We start from the raw sequence: 19,964 nt of genomic DNA on the forward strand, positions 1-19,964 counted from the left end.
CGCGATCCTCCTGTCTCTGCCTCCAAAGCGCGGGGATTACAAGCGTGCCCACCACGCCCGTCTTATTCTTTATTTTGAAGCAGAGTCTTATTAAGTTGTGGAGTGCCTGACTAAATTACTGAGACTGGCTGTGAACCTGCAATCCCTTGACTAAATTTTTTATATTTAAAACTTGATTTTAAGTTGGACGTGGTAGCACAAACCTGTAATCCTAGTACTTGGGAGGCTGAGACAGAAGGATTGCAGATTTTTGGCTGGCCTCAGCAACCTAGAAAGGCCCTAAGCAATTTAATGAGACCCTGTTTCAAACTAAAAAATAGGGCTGGGAGTGTATGTAGCTCAGAGGCAGAATGCTCCTGGGTTCAATCCCCAGTACCCGCATACACACAAAAATTGATTCTAGATCCTTACGTAGAATGAGGCAGAATGTAAATAAATACACAAATAGAGCACAACACACACACACACATTGCTTTTAATATGAAAGTAACACATTTTTTAATATGAAAGTTTGGTAATGCATTGCAGATTGTAGAGCAGAGCCCGAGCTTAGTGTCTTGATAATCATCGTGCCCCGCACAGTGCTTGTTGGAGACCGGCACTTACGACGTTTGCTGGAAGCAGAGTGGAGTCAGTGGCGCGCTCCCTGGGCCCTGGTGCGCTCCCTGGGCCGTGGCGCACGCTCTCTGGGCCGTGGCGCACGCTCTCTGGCTGTGCCCTCCGGTGCCGGCCGCTCTGAGCCGCAGCGATGGCGGCGGTGGCTGCCGGGACGTGCGGGCGGCGACCAGCGCTTTTCACACTTTTGCATCTAACCCTTCTGACCCTCCTGTGAGGGGCTGTTTTTATTTCATACTGTGTATGCACAACACCCTTTGTTTTTATTTGGAGAGACTTCAAGCCTGCGAGGATGAGTTCTGTTTCATATTTGTTATGTATAATACACTTTATTTTACCTGGAAGACTTCAAGCCTTTATACAGTTTTCAAGAGCAGCCCAGCGAATGCCTCTGTGCCTGCCACCTGAACGACAGCGCTTGTCCTTTGGGGGCCGACTCATCATAGTATACGTCGGTACCTTGTTCCTCTTACTGGTCAGATGCTGCTCCGCCTTGAGGCTGTGCCACGCGTGGCCTATCCATTCATCAGGGTGTGGACGTCGGATTCTCCCTGCCTCTTGTCTGTTATGATAATGCTGCCATGAACATTCATGTACAGATTTCTTTTGTGGGAAAATCTTTCCAATCCTGGATATATACTTGGGAGTATAATTGCTGGGCCATATAACTATGTTTAGCTTTTATTATTTTATCTTTGGTACTGGGGATTGAATCCGGGGGTATTCTACTTCTGAGATAGATCCCCAGCCCTATTTTATCTTGAAGCAGGGTCTTTCTAAATTGCTGAGACTGGCCTTGAATCTGCGATTCTCCTGTCTCAGCCTCCCTGGTACTAAGATTACAGGTGTTGCCACTACAGCTGCCTGTGTTTAGAGTTTTGAAAGACTGTCAGTTCGAGCTGGGCATGGTGGCGGTGGCACAGGCTTGTAATCCCTGCACTTGGGAGGCAGAGACAGGAGGATCGCGCAGGTTCGAAGCCAGCTGTGCTGGCTTAAGAGACCCTGTCTCAAAAAAAAAAAAAAAAAAAAAGCATAAAATAGGCCTGGGAGTGAAGCCCAGAGGTAGAAGGGCTTCCAGGAACCCCAGTACCACCAAAAAAAAAAAAAAAAAAAAAAAAGAAAGAAAAGAAAGAAAAAGAAAGACCGTCAATTCTCCAAAGCCACATTCCCATCAGCAGTGAATGAAGTTTTTCCACAGCCTCATCAGTAATTGTTATCGTCTGTCTTTTGATTCTAGTTCTCTTAGTAGGTATGAAACGACGTCTTGTTTTTGTTTTGATTTGCATTTCTCTGATGTATAATCATGTTGAACATTTTTTTTGTGTGTGGTACTGGATTGAACCAGAAGCATTCTAACTCTGAGCTACACCCCCAGCCCATTTAATTTTTTTTTTTTTTTTTAAATTTTATTTTATTGGTGCACTGTATTCATACATCATAGTGGGATACAAACTTTTGTAGACATACATGCACACATCGCCCAGTCAGCCCCCACCCGATCCCCACCCCATTCTCTCCCCATCCCTCCCTCCCATGCTTGGCTTAGTGGTTGACATCTAGTATTATAGCAATTTATCCAAAATTAAAAATGATAATCTCACATAACAGTTTCATTTGTCTGATACCAAGCTTTTGATGACTTAAAGATAACATTTCAATATTTCTTTTTACTTTCTTTCTTACCAGAGCATATTTTTTTCTGTTTTTTTAGGTGAAACTATCATATATTTATTTTTCAGAAAAAAAATCTATCCTGATATGGAATATGGACTCTAGATACCCAAAACAATCTTGAAGCAAAAACAAAGCTAGAAGATGTATATTTTCTGATTTCAAACCATATAAAGCTACAATAATTGAAACAGTGTAGTACTGTTCTAAAGGCAGATATATAGACCATTGGAGTTAAATAAAAGCCTAGAGCTAACTTCTTCCCTATATTGTCAAGTTATTTTTGACAAGGTTTCCACGAAGATTTGGTGGTGGAAATAATAATCTTTCAACTAAATATTGTTGAAAAATAATAATTACATGGAAAAGAATAAAATTGGACCCTTACCTAATCCCACATACAAGTATTAACTCAAACTAGATAAAAGACCTAAATATAAATCTTAAGACTATAAACTTTTAGGAGAAAATCTGGGTCATAAAACCTCACAACATTGAAATTGGCAGTGATTTCTTGGATATGATTTCAATGGCACAGGCAACAGAAGAATATACAAACTCCCTAAAAAATAAAAGAAAATATTGTATATCCAAAGACAATGTAAACAGAGTTAAAAGTTACTAATAGAATTGGATAAAATATTTCCAAATGCTATATCTGAAGGTATATTAATATCCCAACTAGAAATCCTAAAAATTAACAACAATAAAGGCAAACAATACAATTTAGAGATAGGTAAAAGACTAACATAAATAATGAATCTCCACAGATAACCAATCTTAGTTGTCTGTTGGATGGAAAATCTTGTTTCTCTGGTTCTGGTGAGTGTTACCTATTTCTTCTTTGTAGTTAATCTCTTTGAGTATTTTCTCTAGCGCTGGTTTTGAAGACATAAATTCCTTCAGTTTCTGTTTGTCATGGAAGCTTCTTATTTCTCCATCTAATTTGATAGAAAGTTTTGCTGGATAGGAAATTTTGGGCTGGAAGTTGTTTTCTTTCAGAGTTTGGAATATGTTACTCCAAGCCCTTCTGGCTCTCATGACTTGGTTTGGGAAGTCTGGAGTGATTCTAATTGTTTTGCCTCTGAATGTCACTTGGCCCTTTGTTTTTGTTGCCTTTAAGATTCTCTGCTTGGCTTCCACATTGGTCATTTTGACAATTATATGGCGTGGGGATCCTCTTCTCCGATCCTGTCTAAAGGGAGTTCTATAAGTTTCCTGGATCTGTGTATCAACCTCTTGCTCTATATTTGGAAAATTTTCTGCTATTACTTCCTTGAAGAGATTGTTGATCCCTTTGGTATCACTTTCTTTTCCCTCCTCTATTCCAATTATTCTTAGGTTAGCTCTCTTAAGATGGGCCCATATTTCTTCAATGTCAGATTCCTGCTGTTGGATATCTTTTTCTAGATTAGAAACTATGCATTCATTTTTGGATTGCTCATCTTCTAAGAGCGAGATTCTGTTCTCCATGTGGTCTAATCGGTTATTTGTGCTTTGAATTGAGGCCTTTACTTCATTAATTGCATCCTTTATCTCTTTTTGGCTCTCTCTGAGTTCTTTTCGAAGCACCTCTATTATTTCTACAGTTATTTTCCTGATTTGATCTTCTAGAAATCTCTGATTTTCTGTTTTATCAGGTTCTGATGTTGTGGGGTTGTGCACATTCATTACTTCAGTGTTATTCCTCTTTCCCATGATTTCGGAGGTTTGTGCCTTCTCTGGGTTCTTCCCTTGGGTCACTATGGCTTCACATAAGGTGCTCTGGATCTCGAGTCTGTATTATCTCAGACCCTACTACTCCTTTACTGGGTTGTATCACAGAGTCTCCGACCCAGGGAGTCGATAGAGGCTGCTTTAAACTATGGGGGGTGCCAGGTTGCACGCTCTCCTATGGTGTGATATCTCTGCCACTGCCTCTCCCTCACTGGGTCAAGTCCCAGGAGGCACAATACTAGGATTTCTCCTCTGTGGCCCGCAATTTGACTCACTGTTCTTGAGTACGTAGATGTAGCTGTACTGGACTCGGTGAATTCACTGCTGCTGCCGCCGCCGGTGACAATATGGCGCCTCTGCCACGCCCTCGGCCATGAGGCTGGCGTATTTTTTCTTCTCTGGTTTTGATTTCCACTCTGAATCCCTACAGCGTGTGCTGAGCTCAGCCACTGGGAGCTTTAAATGCTGTCTGCGCCGAAAGATCCCGCCTGGCTGTTCCGCAGCGGCTCACCTCGGCTTGCTGTAGCCGTCCGCTGAGTTCGCCGCTGCCGCCGGCAGTATGGCGCTGCTGCCGCGTCCTCGGGCGCGTGTGTCTCCTCTGTGGCCCTGAGCTCTGTTCTCAGTCCGCTTTCTCTCTGGAGCCTGGTGGTTTTTTTTGTTTTTCTGGTGATGGTGTTTTCTGGCTATGAAAGGCGCTCTTTTTGTGATAATGGAGATTGGTTATTAGCGGGACTCTTAAGCCCCGCTTTTCTCGGTCGCCATCTTCCCGGAAGTCCTAAATTGATCTTCTTATTTTTTATTTTGAGATAAGGTCTCATGAAGTTGCAGAGAGCCTAAGTTGCCGAGGCTGTCCTTGAACCTGTGATCCTCCTGTCTCAGCCTCCCAAGCACTGGGATTGTAGGCATGTGCCACCGCACCTGGCTCCACCTTTTTAAAATATGCTTCCTAGTGATTTTTTTTTTTTTTTTGGTGGTACTGGGGTTCCTGGAAGCCCTTCTACCTCTGGGCTACACTCTCAGACCTATTTTAACATTTTTATTTGAAAACAGGGTCTCCTAAGCCAGCGCACGTGGCTGGCTTCGAACCTGCGCGATCCTCCTGTCTCTGCCTCCCAAGCGCGGGGATTACAAGCGTGCGCCACCACGCCCGGCTCCTAGTGATTTTTTAAACTTGGTGCATTGTAATTTTACATGCACACAACTCTTGGTGCCTCCCCATTGGGCCCTCCTCCCCTAAGCTTTTGAGATTGGAATTGGTCGTTTGTACACATTCATGGCACTGTTTACTCTGCGGCTCTCTTTAGACTTCGCCCCCTCCCATCCTAATCCGCCTCAGTCACTCGCCGGAGTCTCTGCCATTGATCTGGTGTTGCCCTTACTCCCAAATCTCTCTCTGGCTTCTGCAGATAAGAGAGAGCATACATCTACTCACTTCCTGAGATTGGCTGTGCTCACTCAGTATAATTTTCTCAACTTTCATTTATTTTCCTGCAAATGGCCATTTGTATATCAACTAAAATCCTTTGTTGATATTTATTGGTGCGGTGGGCCAGGAGCATACTAAACATATGCCGTGCCACGGAGTTATACCCTCAGCCAAAAATCCTTTGTCTATAAACCCAATTTTATATTGGGTTTGATTTTCTTTTTTTTTTTTCAAAAACAACTTTATTAATTACAAGGAGATCTGGAATAAGTTTATATTCATTATAGAATTTGACTCAGAGATTTATATTCTCTACTGGACAGAAGCCATTATTTATTTAAACTCCAGGGCATTCCATCTCTGAGCTACACTTCCAGTCCTCTTTTAAACTTTGAGACGGGTTCTTGCTAAGTTGCTGAGGCTGGCCTCGAACCTGTGATCTTTCTGTCACAGTCTCTCAAGTACTGGCACTGTCCCCTCTGTTCTGGGGAATAGAGGTGTGTGTGTGTGTGTGTGTGTGTGGTGTTTGGGATTAAGCCCAGGGGCATTCTACCTCTGAGCTACATGCCCCAATTCTGTTTTATTTTTTCTTTGTAAACAGAGTCTTGGTAAATTTCTGAGGCTGGCCGCAAACCTGTGATCTTCCTGTCTCAGCCTCTCAAGTATTGCCATTGCAGGGATGCACCATTATGCCCAGCCTAAACTTTTTCTTTGACAGATATAAGTGGGGGTCTTGTGCTCTTTTGAATGTTTCTCTGTACGGGGCTGGAGATAACTGTGGAGGGGAGTCGAGCGCATGCTCCATGCTGGAGGAGGCCTGGTCTCTGCCTTTGTCTTCTTGCTTTCTGTCCACAGCAGCACTTGACCACAGTCCCCAGGCTGCCAGTCCCAAAGCCTCTAGCACGGCCTTGCTCTGTGAGTTCCTGTGCTTCCTAAGATGGATGGAGGTTGGGGTATTTTCTGGAGCATCCTGGCTGGCCAAATTAGTTAGAACCTGTGATCTCAAAGGTCTCAGCCCACAATGATACTTTCCCTTTCTGGAGCATCCTCCGAGGGCCCTAGAGCCCTACTGGATGTATATTATTTCATTTCATCTTACCAACAATCAGAATTAGATTTGATTGTTCTCTCTGCCTGGGAAGCAGAGTGCAGACCAGGTCCCAGGCTCCTCTGCCCTGCCAGAGAGCCAGCACACTAGCCCTGCATCTTGTACTTTCCTGACGTTGCCGCTTTCTTAGTAGTGGAGTGAAGTGGGTCTAAACTTACTTCCAAGTAGTAAGTGGAATTAATATTGGAATTCCCAGAGAGTCTGCCTTCCAAGTAGAAGCCTCTTGTTTGAGTGGTCTGTGGGAACTTTGTATTAACATCTGGGCTCTGAAGCCAGACTCGTGACTGTGCAGCCTGTTGAAAAATTAGAACAGAGCTGTGCTGATTAGCGCTCCCCACAAGAGCAGCGGGCCGGCAATGAGTTTGGGGATTTGACCGCCTTTCAGATCTCTCCCGGCCCTCGGCCCGGCACGTTGCCCGGGGCCACTCCGTGGCGGCCGGGTGCAGCTTCGTCACGGGCTGGCGCTCGGGGAAGCTTCCCCATCCAGCGGGCGCCTGCTGCTGGAGAGCCATTGTGCCCAGGGTTTCGCCTTTCGGGATCTTTGGCAGGGCTCAAAGTGGGTTCAGTTCCATTGAACAGGGTGTTTATCAGTTCCCACCGAGCGCCATAGACACGTGAAGAGGAAGGATGGAAAGTGATTTCCGGGCTGAGGCCACAGCCTTCCGCCTGTGAAGGAGTAGGTGGGCCTGCGAAGGCCTGCGAGGAGTCGGCGGCAGGGGCCACGCGGTGAGCCTGCCTCGGTTTCGGGGGTGGCCTCGCGAAGGCACCAGCTGAGGTCATTGTTGCCTTGTCTCCCTAACCTCTTTCGTCCTGCTGGGGACATGGGGTGTAGCAGAGGGGTGTCGCGGTGTCTCCTGGTTGGAGATGGCAGCTGTGGGCCCGCCTGCCTCTTCTTTAGAGACCCCAACCCTCTGCCACGCCGACATCGCAGCCAGCTTTCCACAGCTGTGCTGCAAGCTCCCCGGGCCGTGTCCTGTGCAGATCTGAGTGTCCGTGGGTCACAGGTGGAAACGTAAAGCTTCCAGAAGAGGAGAGAATATCCTTATGACCTTGGGCAGAGGTCTCTGAGACAAGGGCACAGGAAGCAGTAAGGATGAGAGAGAAGTGATCGCTGGAGCGGCAACATGGTGTTTCTGCTTATCAGAAGACTCCCTTAAGAAAACAAATTGGCCACGGACTGGGAGAAAATATTCGCAAAACATCTCTGACGAAGGACTTACTTTCAGAACTTATAAAGAACCACTACAACTCAGTAACAAGACGAACGACCTAATTTTAAAAGCTGTCAGGAGACTTGAACAAGTACCTCACAAAGGGAGATACACAAGCGGCCAGTAATCATACAGAAAAATGTTCAGCATCGCAGTTATCAGGGAAATGCAAATTAAAGCCAACAGAATGGCTAAAATTAAAAAGACGGATAACATCAAATGTTGGTGAGCTCCGGAGCGATGGTGTGAAATGAGGCTGCCTGCCGAGCTGGAGAGTCCTGCCAGGCCCGGGGGGGGGCTCAAGGCGCGTGAATAATGTAGCCGAGAGGAATGACATTACCGAGTCTGCATGCTTACGAGGTTACGAGGATGGGGATTTATGGACCGATGCCGCAGCACCTTAGATGTACGGCGGAAGGGCATCTGGACCCGCTTCTGGGGGAGGCTTGGGAACAGAGTGTGCCAGGGAGAGCTGGTGTGGACTACAGGATGGGGAGACGCAGGGGTCAAGCAAAGACTCCGCTGGGACACCCGGGAGGCCGTGCCCTGGCCTTGCTACCTGGTCGGGTCCTGACTCAGCTCTGCCTGGGGTGGAGCCTGCCTTTCCCAGCGTTGTGTTGAGTCACAGTAACCAGCCTGCTACTACTTGGAGGTCCCCAGGGGAGGGGTCCCTGCCTGTTCTGCCCACTGCCGCCACCTGAGGACGCATTGGCAGAGTGAGGCGTGGATGGACGTGGTCCTGTGGCTGCCGGGGCGGGCAGTGGCCTGCAGCTATGGGGCAGATCGGGCTGACTTGAAGGTGGCGTGCCCAGGCGGCAGCTGGGCTGCACTGTACCATACTGAAGGCTCCTGAACAGCTTTGAAATGGGGATGTCTTAGTATTTTCAGGCTGCTATAGCAACACTATAGCTTATAAACAACAGGATTTGGTTTCTTCCAGTGCTGCAGGCTAGAGGTTCAAGACCAAGGGTCCAAGGCACTGGCAGAGTTGAGCGTGGTGAGGGCTACTCCTGGGTCTTAGATGCCATGTCTGCACTAGTAGAATGGCGAGGGGTCTCTCTATTTATTGATTTACCTTTTATGGTGTTAGGGATGGAACCCAGGGGCATTCTACCTCCCCAACCCAAATTTTTATTCTTTGGTGGTACTGAGGTTCCTGGAAACCCTTCTACCTCTGGGCTACACTACCAGGCCTATTTTATATTTTTTAAATTTGGAAACAGAGTCTCTTAAGCCAGCGAGACTGGCTTCGAACCTGCGTAATCCTCCTGTCTCTGCCTCCCAAGCGCGGGGATTACAAGCGTCCGCCACCACGCCCGGCTTTATTCTTTATTTTGAAACAGGGCCTCGCTAAGTAGCTGAGGCTGTCTGTGAACTGTGATCTTCCTGTCTCAGCCTCCCAAGTGCTGGGATCACAAGCGTGCGCCACCACGCCCGGCTTCTCTCTATTTTTCTTCCTTGGTACTGGAGGGTGAACCCTGAGGTCGTCTCCTTCTAAGCTATACCTCCAGTCGTATTTATTTTTTCTATTTTTAATTTTGAAACAAGAGTCTCAAGAGCTCAGTGAGGGTCTTACTAAATTTCTTAGGCTGGCTTTGAACCTGTGATCCTCCAGTCTCAAGTCCTGGTGATAGGTGTGCACCACACACCCAGCATCTGGAGTCTCCTCTGAGGGCTCTAGTCCTGTTCATGAAGCCTCCACTTTCCTTACCGAGTCCCCTCTCAAGGGCGCCACATCCTAAGAAGGACATCTCAGAGGGCAAGATTTTACCGCATTTATTTTAGGGGGACATGCAAGATCAGCCTGAGCTGGGTGTCAGGAACGTTAGTGCGGTGTGTGTGGGTTAAGGAAGGCACAGGAGGGCAGGAAGGCTCTCAGATGCACCTCCTGGATGACAGGCAAGAGGACCCAGGCAGGGCCGTGGCCAGCAGCGTCGGGAGGAGGAGGCAATGGGAGGATGAAGAGTGGAGTTGAAGCCTGGCGTAGTGGCGCTTGTCATCCCAGCATTCTGGAGGCCGAGACCTCTGAGGACCGTAGTTTGCGAACAGCCTCAGCTACTTACTGAGGCCCTTCACAACTCAGTGAGACCCGGTTTCAAAAGTAAAAAGACTAACAAATAGGGTTGGGGGTGTAGCTCGGAGGTAGAAGGCCCCTGGGTTCCATCCCTGGTGCAAAAAAAAAAAAAAAAAAAAAAAAAAAGAGTGCGGGTTACAGGGCATGCAGATAAGGCTTTGTCCTCACAGAAATATCTGGAAACAGATGCATTTCGAAGGGGCCAGAGAAGCCAGGTCTGTAGGAGAGCTGCCTGAGTAGGAGTGTGGGTCCTTGCTGTCAACGGCAAGGGGGTAGCTGTGGATCAGTGTGGGGAGGGCCGGCAGGGAGCAGAGCCCTGACCCCAAGTCAGGTCTGCCTCCAGCACTTCTCGGCTGTGTGATGTGCAGGTTATTAATGCCTTATCTATGGGCTGGAATGCTTGTACATCATGGGATTGCTGTTACGGTTGCGTAAGACATGGGAAAATCTGGGTGTGATGGCACACACCTGTCATCCCAGTGCGTGGAAGACTGAGCTAAGAGGATTGCGGGGTGAGGCCAGCTTCAGCACCTTAGAAAGGCCCTGTTAGTGAGACTCTATTTCCAAATGGAAAAAAAAATTAAAAAAGGACTGGAACCAGGTGTGGTGGTGCACACTTGTAATCCCAGTACTTGGGAAGCTGAGACAGAGGATTGCAGGTTTGTGGCCAGCCTCAGCAACTTAGTGAGGCTGTCTGTAACTTAGTGAGACCCTGTTTCAAAATAAAGAAAAAAAATGGGATTGGGGGGTGCAGTTTGGAGTCAGAAGGCCCCTGGACTAAGTTCCCAGTAAAACACATGCGGGTGCGTGCACACGCGCGCGCGCGCGCACACACACACACACACACACACACACAGGATTAGAGTATAGCTCAGAGATAGAATGCCCCTGGGTTCAATCTCCAATACCCAAACAAACAAAAAGCAAATAAACAAAGTACAAAAATAAAGAAAAGGAAAAAGAAGTCATGCTAGGCTTGCAGGTACATACACAGTAGGTGCTTAGCGACAGAAATCGTTATAGTACATCACGGTGTTGCTGGGGGGTCCAGGTAGGTGTTGGGTGAAAGAAACTGCTGTAAGTCTCAGGTGGCATTATTAACAATTCATTTTCTAGTCACCTGAGTCTATATATTCCTTTACAAGTTGTAGGCTTTTCTTGTCTTTCTTTCCATGGTTTTATTTTTGTGATGGTGTGAATGGAACCCAGGCCCTCCGCATGGTCACCAGTGCTCTGCCGCTGGGCTGCGTCCCGTGCGGGCTGTCTCTGTTCTACTGTTCTAAGACGGTTCATGTTTGATGAGAGCCCCCGCCAAAATCCTATTGTCTAGACGAACTCCTGTTCCTCTTCTTTTCCTTTTAAAAGGATGTCTTCCACTGGGTGTGGTGGCGCGCGCTTGTGATCCCTGCGCTTGGGAGGCTGTCAGGAGGAGCGCACAGGTTCGAAGCCAGCCTCAGCTACTTAGGCTCTCAGCAACTCAGTGAGACCCTGTTTCCAGATAAAGTATAAAATAGGTCTGAGGGTGTAGCCTGGAGGTAGAAGGCCCCTGGGTTCCACCCCAGTACTACACACACACACACACACACACACACACACACACACACACAGGTGTCTTCCGCGATGTGCGGCAAGCATCTTTGGTTGGGCCCGAGTCTCTGGGTAGCAGGCCAGTGGAGCCGCTGGGCCCTGGAGCGTCCTCCGTCATCAGCGCTGCTGCCTGGCCTCTCCGTCCCCGGATGTCCACCAGGTCTTTGTTGTGTAGAAATCGGTTCTAGGCATTTCTTTGTCCATTTTGAAATGCCCACAGCCTTTTGTTTCCCTCTGTGCTTCCAGCTTTCTGAAGAAGAAAAGATCCAGCGCTACAGCGTCCTGTCCGAGCTGTACGAGCTCATCGGCTTCCACCGCAAGTCCGCCTTCTTCAGGCGCGTGGCGGCCATGCAGTGCGTGACGCCCGGCATCGCCGCGCCCGGCTGGGGGGCCTGCTACAAGCTCCTCCTGGAGACGCTGCCCGGCTACAGCCTGTCCCTGGACCCGAAGGACTTCAGCCAAGGTACCGGGCTCGGGCCAGGCCGAAGTGGTCCGTGCAGATGTACCGACGCGCCTGCTCCTTGCGGCAGACGTTGTGACGGGCACTGGAGGTGCAGAGCGGCCAGGCCTTGTTCTGTGCTGCGTTAATTACAAAAATAGAATTATTGCCGGGCGTGGTGGCGCACGCTTGTCATCCCCGCGCTTGGGAGGCAGAGACGGGGGGATCGCGCAGGTTCGAAGCCAGCCGCGCGCTGGCTTAGGAGACCCTGTTTCCAAATAAAAATGTAAAAAATAGGTCTGGGAGTGTAGCCCGGAGGTAGAAGGGCTTCCAGGAACCCCAGTACCACAAAAAAAAAAAAAAAAAATAGAATTATAACAGGAAGCAGCACCCTGCTTTAGAGCTGGCATTCTGACGTCTTTGACAGTGGGGCACAGAAAGCCCCTTTGAGCTTAATGATATGATACAGCAACAAAACGCTTAAGTCAGCATAATGAATTTTACTTAAGAAGTTTAGTTAGTCAAAATCAGTGAACTAGAAATAAGTACAGTTGGGTACATGCGTATAGATGCGGCTATGCTTTTTTTTGGTAAATTCTTCTGCAACATTATGCAAGGTTATCCATAGTAAAGCTACAGCTATAACTCTAACTACAAGTATAAACAATACAATGCCGGTATTAGGCAAAGTGCACTTGCTGGGAGAAAGAACCTTGTGTTGGTTACAGTTTAAGGAACACGTAGCACTCTTCTTCACTTTAAACCCAGAGATAGTGACAAGACAGGCTTCTAGGTAGAAATAAAGAGCTGAGGTGTGTCCTGGGCCATTGATTGTCCTACCAGGGCAGAGGTGCACTTCCCAGCATCTTTACGTGTGTGTGTGTGTGTGTGTGTGTGTGTGTGTGTGTGTGTGTGTGTTACTAGGGATTGAACCCAGGGACATTCTACCTCTGAGCTACATCCTCAGTCCTATTTCACTTTTTCTTTTGAAAGGGTCTCGCCAAGTTGTGGAGGGCCTCACTGAGTTTCTGAGGGTATCCTCGAATCTATGATCCTCCTGTCTTGACCTCCCAGAACTGGGATGCCACGTGTGTGCCATCACGCCCAGCTCCTAGCATCTTATTTTTAGGCGTGTGTGTATGTGTGTGTGGTACTGGGGATGGAACCCAAGGGCATTCTACCTCTGAGCTCCACCCCCAACCCTATTTTTTTATTCTTTATTTTGAAACAGGGTCTCACTGAGTTGCAGAGGGCATCACTAAGCAGCCGAGGCTGTCCTGGAACCTTGATCCTTCGGTCTCAGCCTCCCGCATGTGCACCACCATGCCTGCTCGTTCGTGCTTTTAACCACAGTCTTCCTAAAGTCTGGGTGTGGGCCAGACAAGCAGACGGGCTGGGCGCTTGCAGCAGGAGGAGGCCTTCAGGCAGGGCGTGAGGGCAGGGGCACCGTGGAGGCGGCCACTTCCTCGGCCCCCATTTCTGTCGCAGGAGACCTGACCGTAGTGCGGTTGCTTGGCATCAGGCAGGGCCTGCACTCTGGAGTCAGGCTAGGAGGAGCCGTGGTGCTGTGAGCAGGCGTGGGGCGGGGTTGGAAGTGACCTGGAGTCGGCCCTCTATGGAGCCGCAGGGCAAGGCCTGTCTGCTGGAGCCGGTCTGCACCCTGGGCTCATGGAAGAGCACGTCTTTCCTGCCTTTTCCAGTGAGCTCCCCAGGCACCTGCCATGGCTCCTTGTTTTTTTTTTTTTTTTTTTTTTTTGTACTGGGAATTGCACCTAGGGGCGTTCCAACTCTGTGCCATACCCCTAGCCCTTTGATCTTTTCTTTCTTTCTTTTTTTTTTTTGCGGTACTGGGGATTGAAGCCAGGGGTATTCTGCCTCCGATCTACACCCTCAGCTCTATTTTTATTTTTTATTTTGAAACAAGTTCTTGCTAAGTTGCTGGGGGCCTTGCTAAGTTGCGGAGTCTGGCCTCCAACCTGTACGCCTCCTGCCTCAGCCTCCCAAGTACGGGATTATAGGCGTGAACCACCACAGCTGGCTTGTTGTTGTTGTTCTTGGCTTAATTTATTTTTAATTTTTTATTGGTGCATGTGTCATACATCTTAATGGGGTCCAAGATGCTTGTTGTTTTCATCTCAACAGAGGACTTGACGTTACCCGTGCTGGGTACCATCGGTGAGTGCTGTGTGATAGTGGGCCGCTTGGAACCAGGGCTGGGTGCCTGGCTTTATCTGGCCAAGGAGGAGGTGGACCAAGCACTGAGGAGGAGGTCAGGAGTAGATCGCGGGGCCCTTTCTGGCATGGCCTCTCTTGTACTGATGTCTGGATTCCCGCTTCCTGTGGGACGCCATGCGTGCGTTGAGCACGGGCACGTGGGCATGCTCGGCCGCTGCTGGGCGCTCAGCTGTGGCTGGTTCCCTCAGCAGGTTTCATGACAGATCCCGCCTGCTCTAGTTTCTCTGCTTTCTTCCCTGTTCCCTCCTGAGGGGGTGGGACCCGAGGTTTGCAGGGCAGAGGTTTGTGATGGGCGCTCTAGATGGGCCGAGAATACGTGTACGTCGGCCCTGAGCCCGTGCTGTGTGCCGGTCTCTGTCTCTCGGGGAGAGGGACCTTGTGAGCAGCCTCCACAGAGGCTGTTCTGGCCTCGGGGTGCCCCTCTTGTGGGCCTCCCAGTGGCTTCTCGGGGCTGCTTCCGCTGTCCCAATTATGGTCACAGACCATCCTTAGACCCCAGAGTTCTGCTGAGACCACGGGCTTCGTATTGGCAGAGCAGGTCTGACCAGGGGTAACAGGCGGTGGCGGTAAAAGCCTAGCCGTGGGGCTGTCCCTGGGCCACAGGCCCCCTGCCTCAGCGTCTCCTCACCCTCAGACCGAGCCCTCGCGTCTGCTCCTCTGTGCGAGGGGAGGCGGGTGCAGTGAGGCCAGGGCGCAGGCCTCCCGCCTCCCTCTGTGGACGGGCGGGGCTCTTGCTTGGGTGTTCCCTCCGAAGCCCACTGGCGATGGGGAAGGAAGGGGCCTGGGGGCGAGGCGCTAGGCCCAGCTGACGTAAGGAAAGAGGGAGGGTGATGAGTGATCAGGAGTCACCAGGCTGGGGCCACGGTCAGAGGGAGCAGGACGGGGCTCTGGGGTCTGCATAAGATGAGCTGTGGTCCTCATAGCCGGTGCCCTCTCTGGGAGGCACAGCTGGGATGGAGCCTGCAAATGGGGAAGCAGTAAAGGGCTACAGGACGTTTCAGGGGCGTAACTGGGGTCCTCACGGGCCTTGTATGCTGTGTGTGCCCGCCAGCTGCCCGGCCTCCTGGGGACTGGGTCCCGGGGAGAGCTGGTCTAGATCCCTGGCCACTGCGCTGGCAGCCAGTGTGAGCACCTGTCTGATTTTCAGAGGAGAGCTCTGGAGAGATGGGAGGAGTGCTCAGAAAGCAGCCGGCACCCTCACAGAAACGGCCACCGTGCATGGCTACCCTTTTCAGTTTCTGGTGGCACTGGGGATGGAACCCCAGGGGCAGTCTGCCCTGAGCTACACCCCCAGCCTGGTTTCTCCCCCTGATTTTGAAACAGGGTCTCTAGGTTGCTCAAAGTCTCACTAGGCGCTGAGGCTGTCCTCAAACTCGTGATCTTCCTGTCTCAGCCTCCGGAGTGCCGAGCCTATAGGTGTGGCCACCACACTCAGCTTTATCCAGGCTTGCTCTCAGGGGTGTGTAACTAGGAGACAGAAGTGGGGGCTGTTGTCCCCCATCTCACGTGCTCGTCTGACAGCAGCTCCCGTGCTTGGATCCCGTTTCCTCAGGACGTTAGTAGGTTGGAGGGGTGCCCCAGCAGGAAAAGCGCGCCGAGGGCCATGTGGTCCCCGGTGCGTGCTCACGTCTAGGGTCGCCTGCTCGCTTCCGTACACGGTGCTCCAGCAAGCGGAGTAGATTAGCATTATACTCACGCCCGCTTCGCCACCTGTGCTGTTTAAAACACACACATCACTTACGAACGCGTTCCTTCGCATTCTTTCCGTGACCACATTAACCCCCATGTGAATATTTTCTTAAATAGACTTTATATTTTAGAGCAGTTATTGGTTCACAGCAAAACTGGGCATACAGTGTCCAGGCTTCCCACCGATTCCTCGACCACAGAGGTGCGGCCAGGGCTGCGCCAGGGCCACCCGGGGCGGAGCGGCGGCCGAGGTGGAGGGCCAGGCCGCCAGGTCGCCTGAGTCGTTTACATCGGGGCTGGCTCTGGGCCTTCTCCTTCTGCGCGCGGTGCCAAAGGAGAAACAAAGCCGTCCTCCCCAGCGCCGGAGCCCCTCGTCTGTACTGTCTGCGTACTTTGCCTGTCCTAGGACGTCTTACAGTGGACGCAGACACGTAGCGCTTTCAGGTTGGCTTCCTCGCTTCGCAGCATCCAGGTTTCTATTGTGTTTTCTTTTTTCTCATGGAGAGCACCTCGTTTCTATGGCGTCGGGCACCCTCTCCTGTCTGAATACATTTGCCTGCTGAGTCTTGATTGCTCTAAGCATTGGCAGTCATGACTCACGCGCCCGTAAGCCCTGTGCGCATGTTCTTGTGTGGACGTAAGTCTTCAGCAGTGTGCGTGCCTCGAGGGGCGCCATAGCTGTTGCACACAGTGGAGTGTGTCTGCTTTTGCTGTAAGTGCCACACGTGGCTCTTCATTTGTACGGTACCAGCAACCAGTGAGCGCTCCTGTTGCTCCATACCCACGCCAGCGCTTGGTGACGTTCATGTTTGGAGTCTGGCCATTCTGGCGAGGGTATAGTAGTATCTTATTTTTTCTTTAAATTTTCTTTTACCTTTGGTACTGGGAATTGAGCCAGTGGCATGCTTTCTACTCCCAAGCCCCCTTTGAGAATTAAATTTCGAAACAGAGTCTCACTGAGCTGCTGAAGCTGGTGTCCAGCCCAGGCCGTCCCGTCTCGGCCCCCAGGTCCTGGGTTCACAGGTATGCGCCGCCACCACCCTGCTTGTTCTCATTTGTAATTGCCTGAGGACACGTGCCGTCTAAGAGTTTTTCACATCCCTACTTGCTGTCTGAATCTCTTCTTTGGTAAAGTGTTTGCTCAGATCACTCATCCATTTTAAAAGCAGGCTGTTGGTTTTCCGATGCTTGAGTTCTGAGCACTCGTTGTCTAATTTGCATAGCAGCGTCTCTGGCTAGTGTTTTCCCCGGCCTGAGCCTTGTCTTCTCCCGCCGGCGTTGTTTGCCGAGCAGGGCCTTTTGGTTGTGATGCCGTCTGGCGCATCCGCTCTGCTCCCCTGCGTGGCGCCTTGGTGCTGTGTCTATGGCATCGTCAGGATCGGGGGGGCCCTTGGGGTTCTCCTGGCGTCGCTCCGCGGGCCGGGTTCCCTGTCTTGCCCTCATCCTGAGCTTCCCCGGGCTGCCTGGGTCGAGGCGGGGTCCAGCTCACGGCTGTGCTGCCCGGCCCCCGCCTGCGAGGAGCCGCCTCTGCCCTCCTAGCCTCTTTGTCCCTTTGGCCAAGACCCGCTGACTGTACTTGTGTGGGTCCATTTTCAAGTTCTCGGTTTTGTTCTCTGGACTTTTTTGTCCGTTTTCTCACCCAGACCACACTGCCTTGATTATTGTAGCGTTGTAGGAAGTCTTAAACCCGGGGATATTTTCCTTTGTTAAAAAAGATTGCCCTTAATAGATGCTATAAAAATGACTGTTCCCCAAAATGATTGTTCACCACAGATGATTGGCCGCATTTTAGAATATTTCCTGGTACTTCCGGTGACTTATCTAGGGCAGCGGCCACTCTAAGAATGGCCACCCACGGTGATGGCCGGCTGCAGGGGGCTGGGCTGCACTGGTGGCCTCTGCCCACTCAGGAGGGCTGAACCTGCTTCTCCCGGGGCGTCGGCCTCAAGGGGCCTTGGGCCTCTGTCTGTTCCCCTCCAAGGCTCGGGGAGTGGGACCTGGGAGCTCCCTGTGAGCCCTGAGGGCAGGGAGGAGGCCACGTGGCTTTGTGATCCTGGCCCCAGAGCGGCAGGCCTGGGCTGTGAAGTGGTTGGGGTCAGCCAGGCCCCCGAGGGCGCCTCTGCTGCCACTGTGTGAAGGGGCCAGAGAAAGAGCAGGTGTGGAGGGCCTAGCAGCCCGGTGCCCGCCAGGAGGAGTGCACACTGCAGGGTCGTCACCTCCCTGGCTCTGGGGTGCTGTTGATTAGAATCACGGGCAGAAACCACAGGGCTTGCTGGCGTGCTGGCTCATACCTGTTATCCCAGTCCTTGGGAGCCTGAGGCAGGAGAATCATAAGTTTGAGGCAACTTCAGCAACTACTGAGACCGTATTTCAAAATAAAAAAGAAAATAGGGTTACCGGTGTAGGTTGGAGGTAGAATTCCCTTGGGCTCAATCCCCAGTATAAGAAGGGGAAAAGCCCTAAACCCCTGGAGAGGCCCTAGAAACGTGCAGGATCTGTATTCAATAGGCTAAAGTTACAGCGGGAGAGAGAGAGAAGAGATCTGAGTTGAGAGGAAGGCTGCGCGGCCACACCTTGTCGCATTCCTGAGAGCCTGATGGCTGGCGTGGGGAGGGAAGCCAGGGCTCAGAGCCGCACGGTAGCTTTGCAGAACCCGGGAATGTGCATTTGTGGAGGGTTCTTTGTGCCCTAGGAATGGACTCCGCGTTCACCAGAGACCTCAGGATCACCTGGCGTTGCTGTTTAGCTACTTTTTTTTGGTATCCTTTGACTATAACCACAGGCTGGCTCCAGGGTGAAGCAGCTCCCCTGGGCTTTATGGATGTGACATCCGGAATTATCTTTTTTTTTTTTTTTTTGGTGGTACTGGGGGTAGAACCCAGAGGCTTTCTACCTCTGCGCTATACTCCCAGACCTTTTGTTTTATACTTTATTTGGAAACAGGGTCTCACTAAGTTGCTGAGAGCCTCACTAAGTAGCTGAGGCTGGCTTCGAACCCGTGCGAGCCTCCTGTCTCAGCCTCCCAAGTGCGGGGATTACAAGCGTGCGCCACCACGCCCGGCTATCAGGAATTATCTTAATTTATTCTTTTTGCCATTTTACCAATTATCTGCTGTGTGTAAGAATGTCCCAGTGTAGGGTCTCCCAGCGCCTCTTCCTCCTCCACTGATGCGCCCCGGCCCCTTGCCGTGTGACTCTGTGTTTCAGGGCTCAGTCGAAGGCCGTTTCTTCGGAGAAATCCCCTACGGTCCCTTCTGCCTAAATGGAATTCTTTTTATTTTTCTCTTTGTTTGAATCCTGTTCTTCCTCAGAGCACTTCTCAAACTTGGCAAGTGCCTTTACGACGTGTTTTCAGTGACCGGATGCCCTCCTCGCAGGAGCCCCTTCGTCACTGGCCCCTGGCCGGCCACGGAGGGTCAGTGTGGGCCGCCCAAGACCACGCCTGTGACCCTTTGTAGAATAGTCTGCCTTGCTCTTCATGTGTAAGTCCAGTGAACAAAACACACGTCTTTTGAAAAACAAAATGAACAAGCTCGCTCCCAAGTGCTTGGGCACTTTCCCCTTGGTCTTCTGGTTGCCGAGGGAACATTTGCCCTCATTGCATGAAGGAGGTCAGGGAGAGAGGGCGGGGAGGGAGGTCAAACAAAAGTGAAAGTGGTAAATGTCAGCCGGCTGTGTTTATAACTAAAAATACAAGTCACTCTAAGCCTCATCTCCGCCATTGTCCCGGACCACTTTAAACCTTCCTCAGAGAAGCGAATGGAAATTTCCTAAGAGCCCCTACCTGGGACTCAAGTGTCCTCGGGTCCCGAGGTGCGTCCTGCCGTTCTCGAAGCGAGCGTCTGCCTGCTGGTCACAGTGGCCGAGGAGGGCACAGAGTGCGCCCTGGGTTCTGGGCCTGCAGAACCACGTGCTCCTGTTTTCCGTCTTTGTGTTTCTGTACATGAAGACCTTCAGTCTTGCCTTTGGTTTAGTCTTTGCAGAGTGCGAGAGTCGTTTCTCCCAGGACCCTTAGGAAGGGGCTGGAGCAGAGGGAGCTGCTCAGGAGCAGTGGTCGGGTATGTGACGGAGCCCGAGTTGGGGCCTTTTCTCCTACACTGTTGGGAATCTCATCACTGAGTCATTTGCTGCAGATCTGCGTTCAGAAAAGGGCGTCTTGAGTTCCAAAGAGATTCTGACTTGCGTACTGTTTA

At 50.7% G+C, this 19,964-nt stretch overlaps 1 protein-coding gene across 5 annotated transcripts in view; it reads left to right on the forward strand.

Annotated features, from left to right (window-relative positions):
• The window catches only part of TRAPPC9 (trafficking protein particle complex subunit 9), a gene marked incomplete at both ends in the record, with an annotated part of 503,715 nt that overhangs the window by 44,655 nt on the left and 439,096 nt on the right, over window positions 1-19,964 (forward strand). For all 5 annotated transcript variants that reach the window (XM_080695229.1, XM_080695231.1, XM_080695232.1 and 2 more), the window contains one exon: window positions 11,655-11,871. In XM_080695229.1, the coding sequence (XP_080551355.1) occupies window positions 11,655-11,871 (217 nt within the window). The remainder of the gene's footprint in view (window positions 1-11,654; window positions 11,872-19,964) is intronic.

This window comes from Muscardinus avellanarius (genome assembly GCF_963383645.1).
Source record: "Muscardinus avellanarius genome assembly, chromosome: 4".
In the NCBI taxonomy this organism is placed as follows: Eukaryota; Metazoa; Chordata; class Mammalia; order Rodentia; family Gliridae; genus Muscardinus; species Muscardinus avellanarius.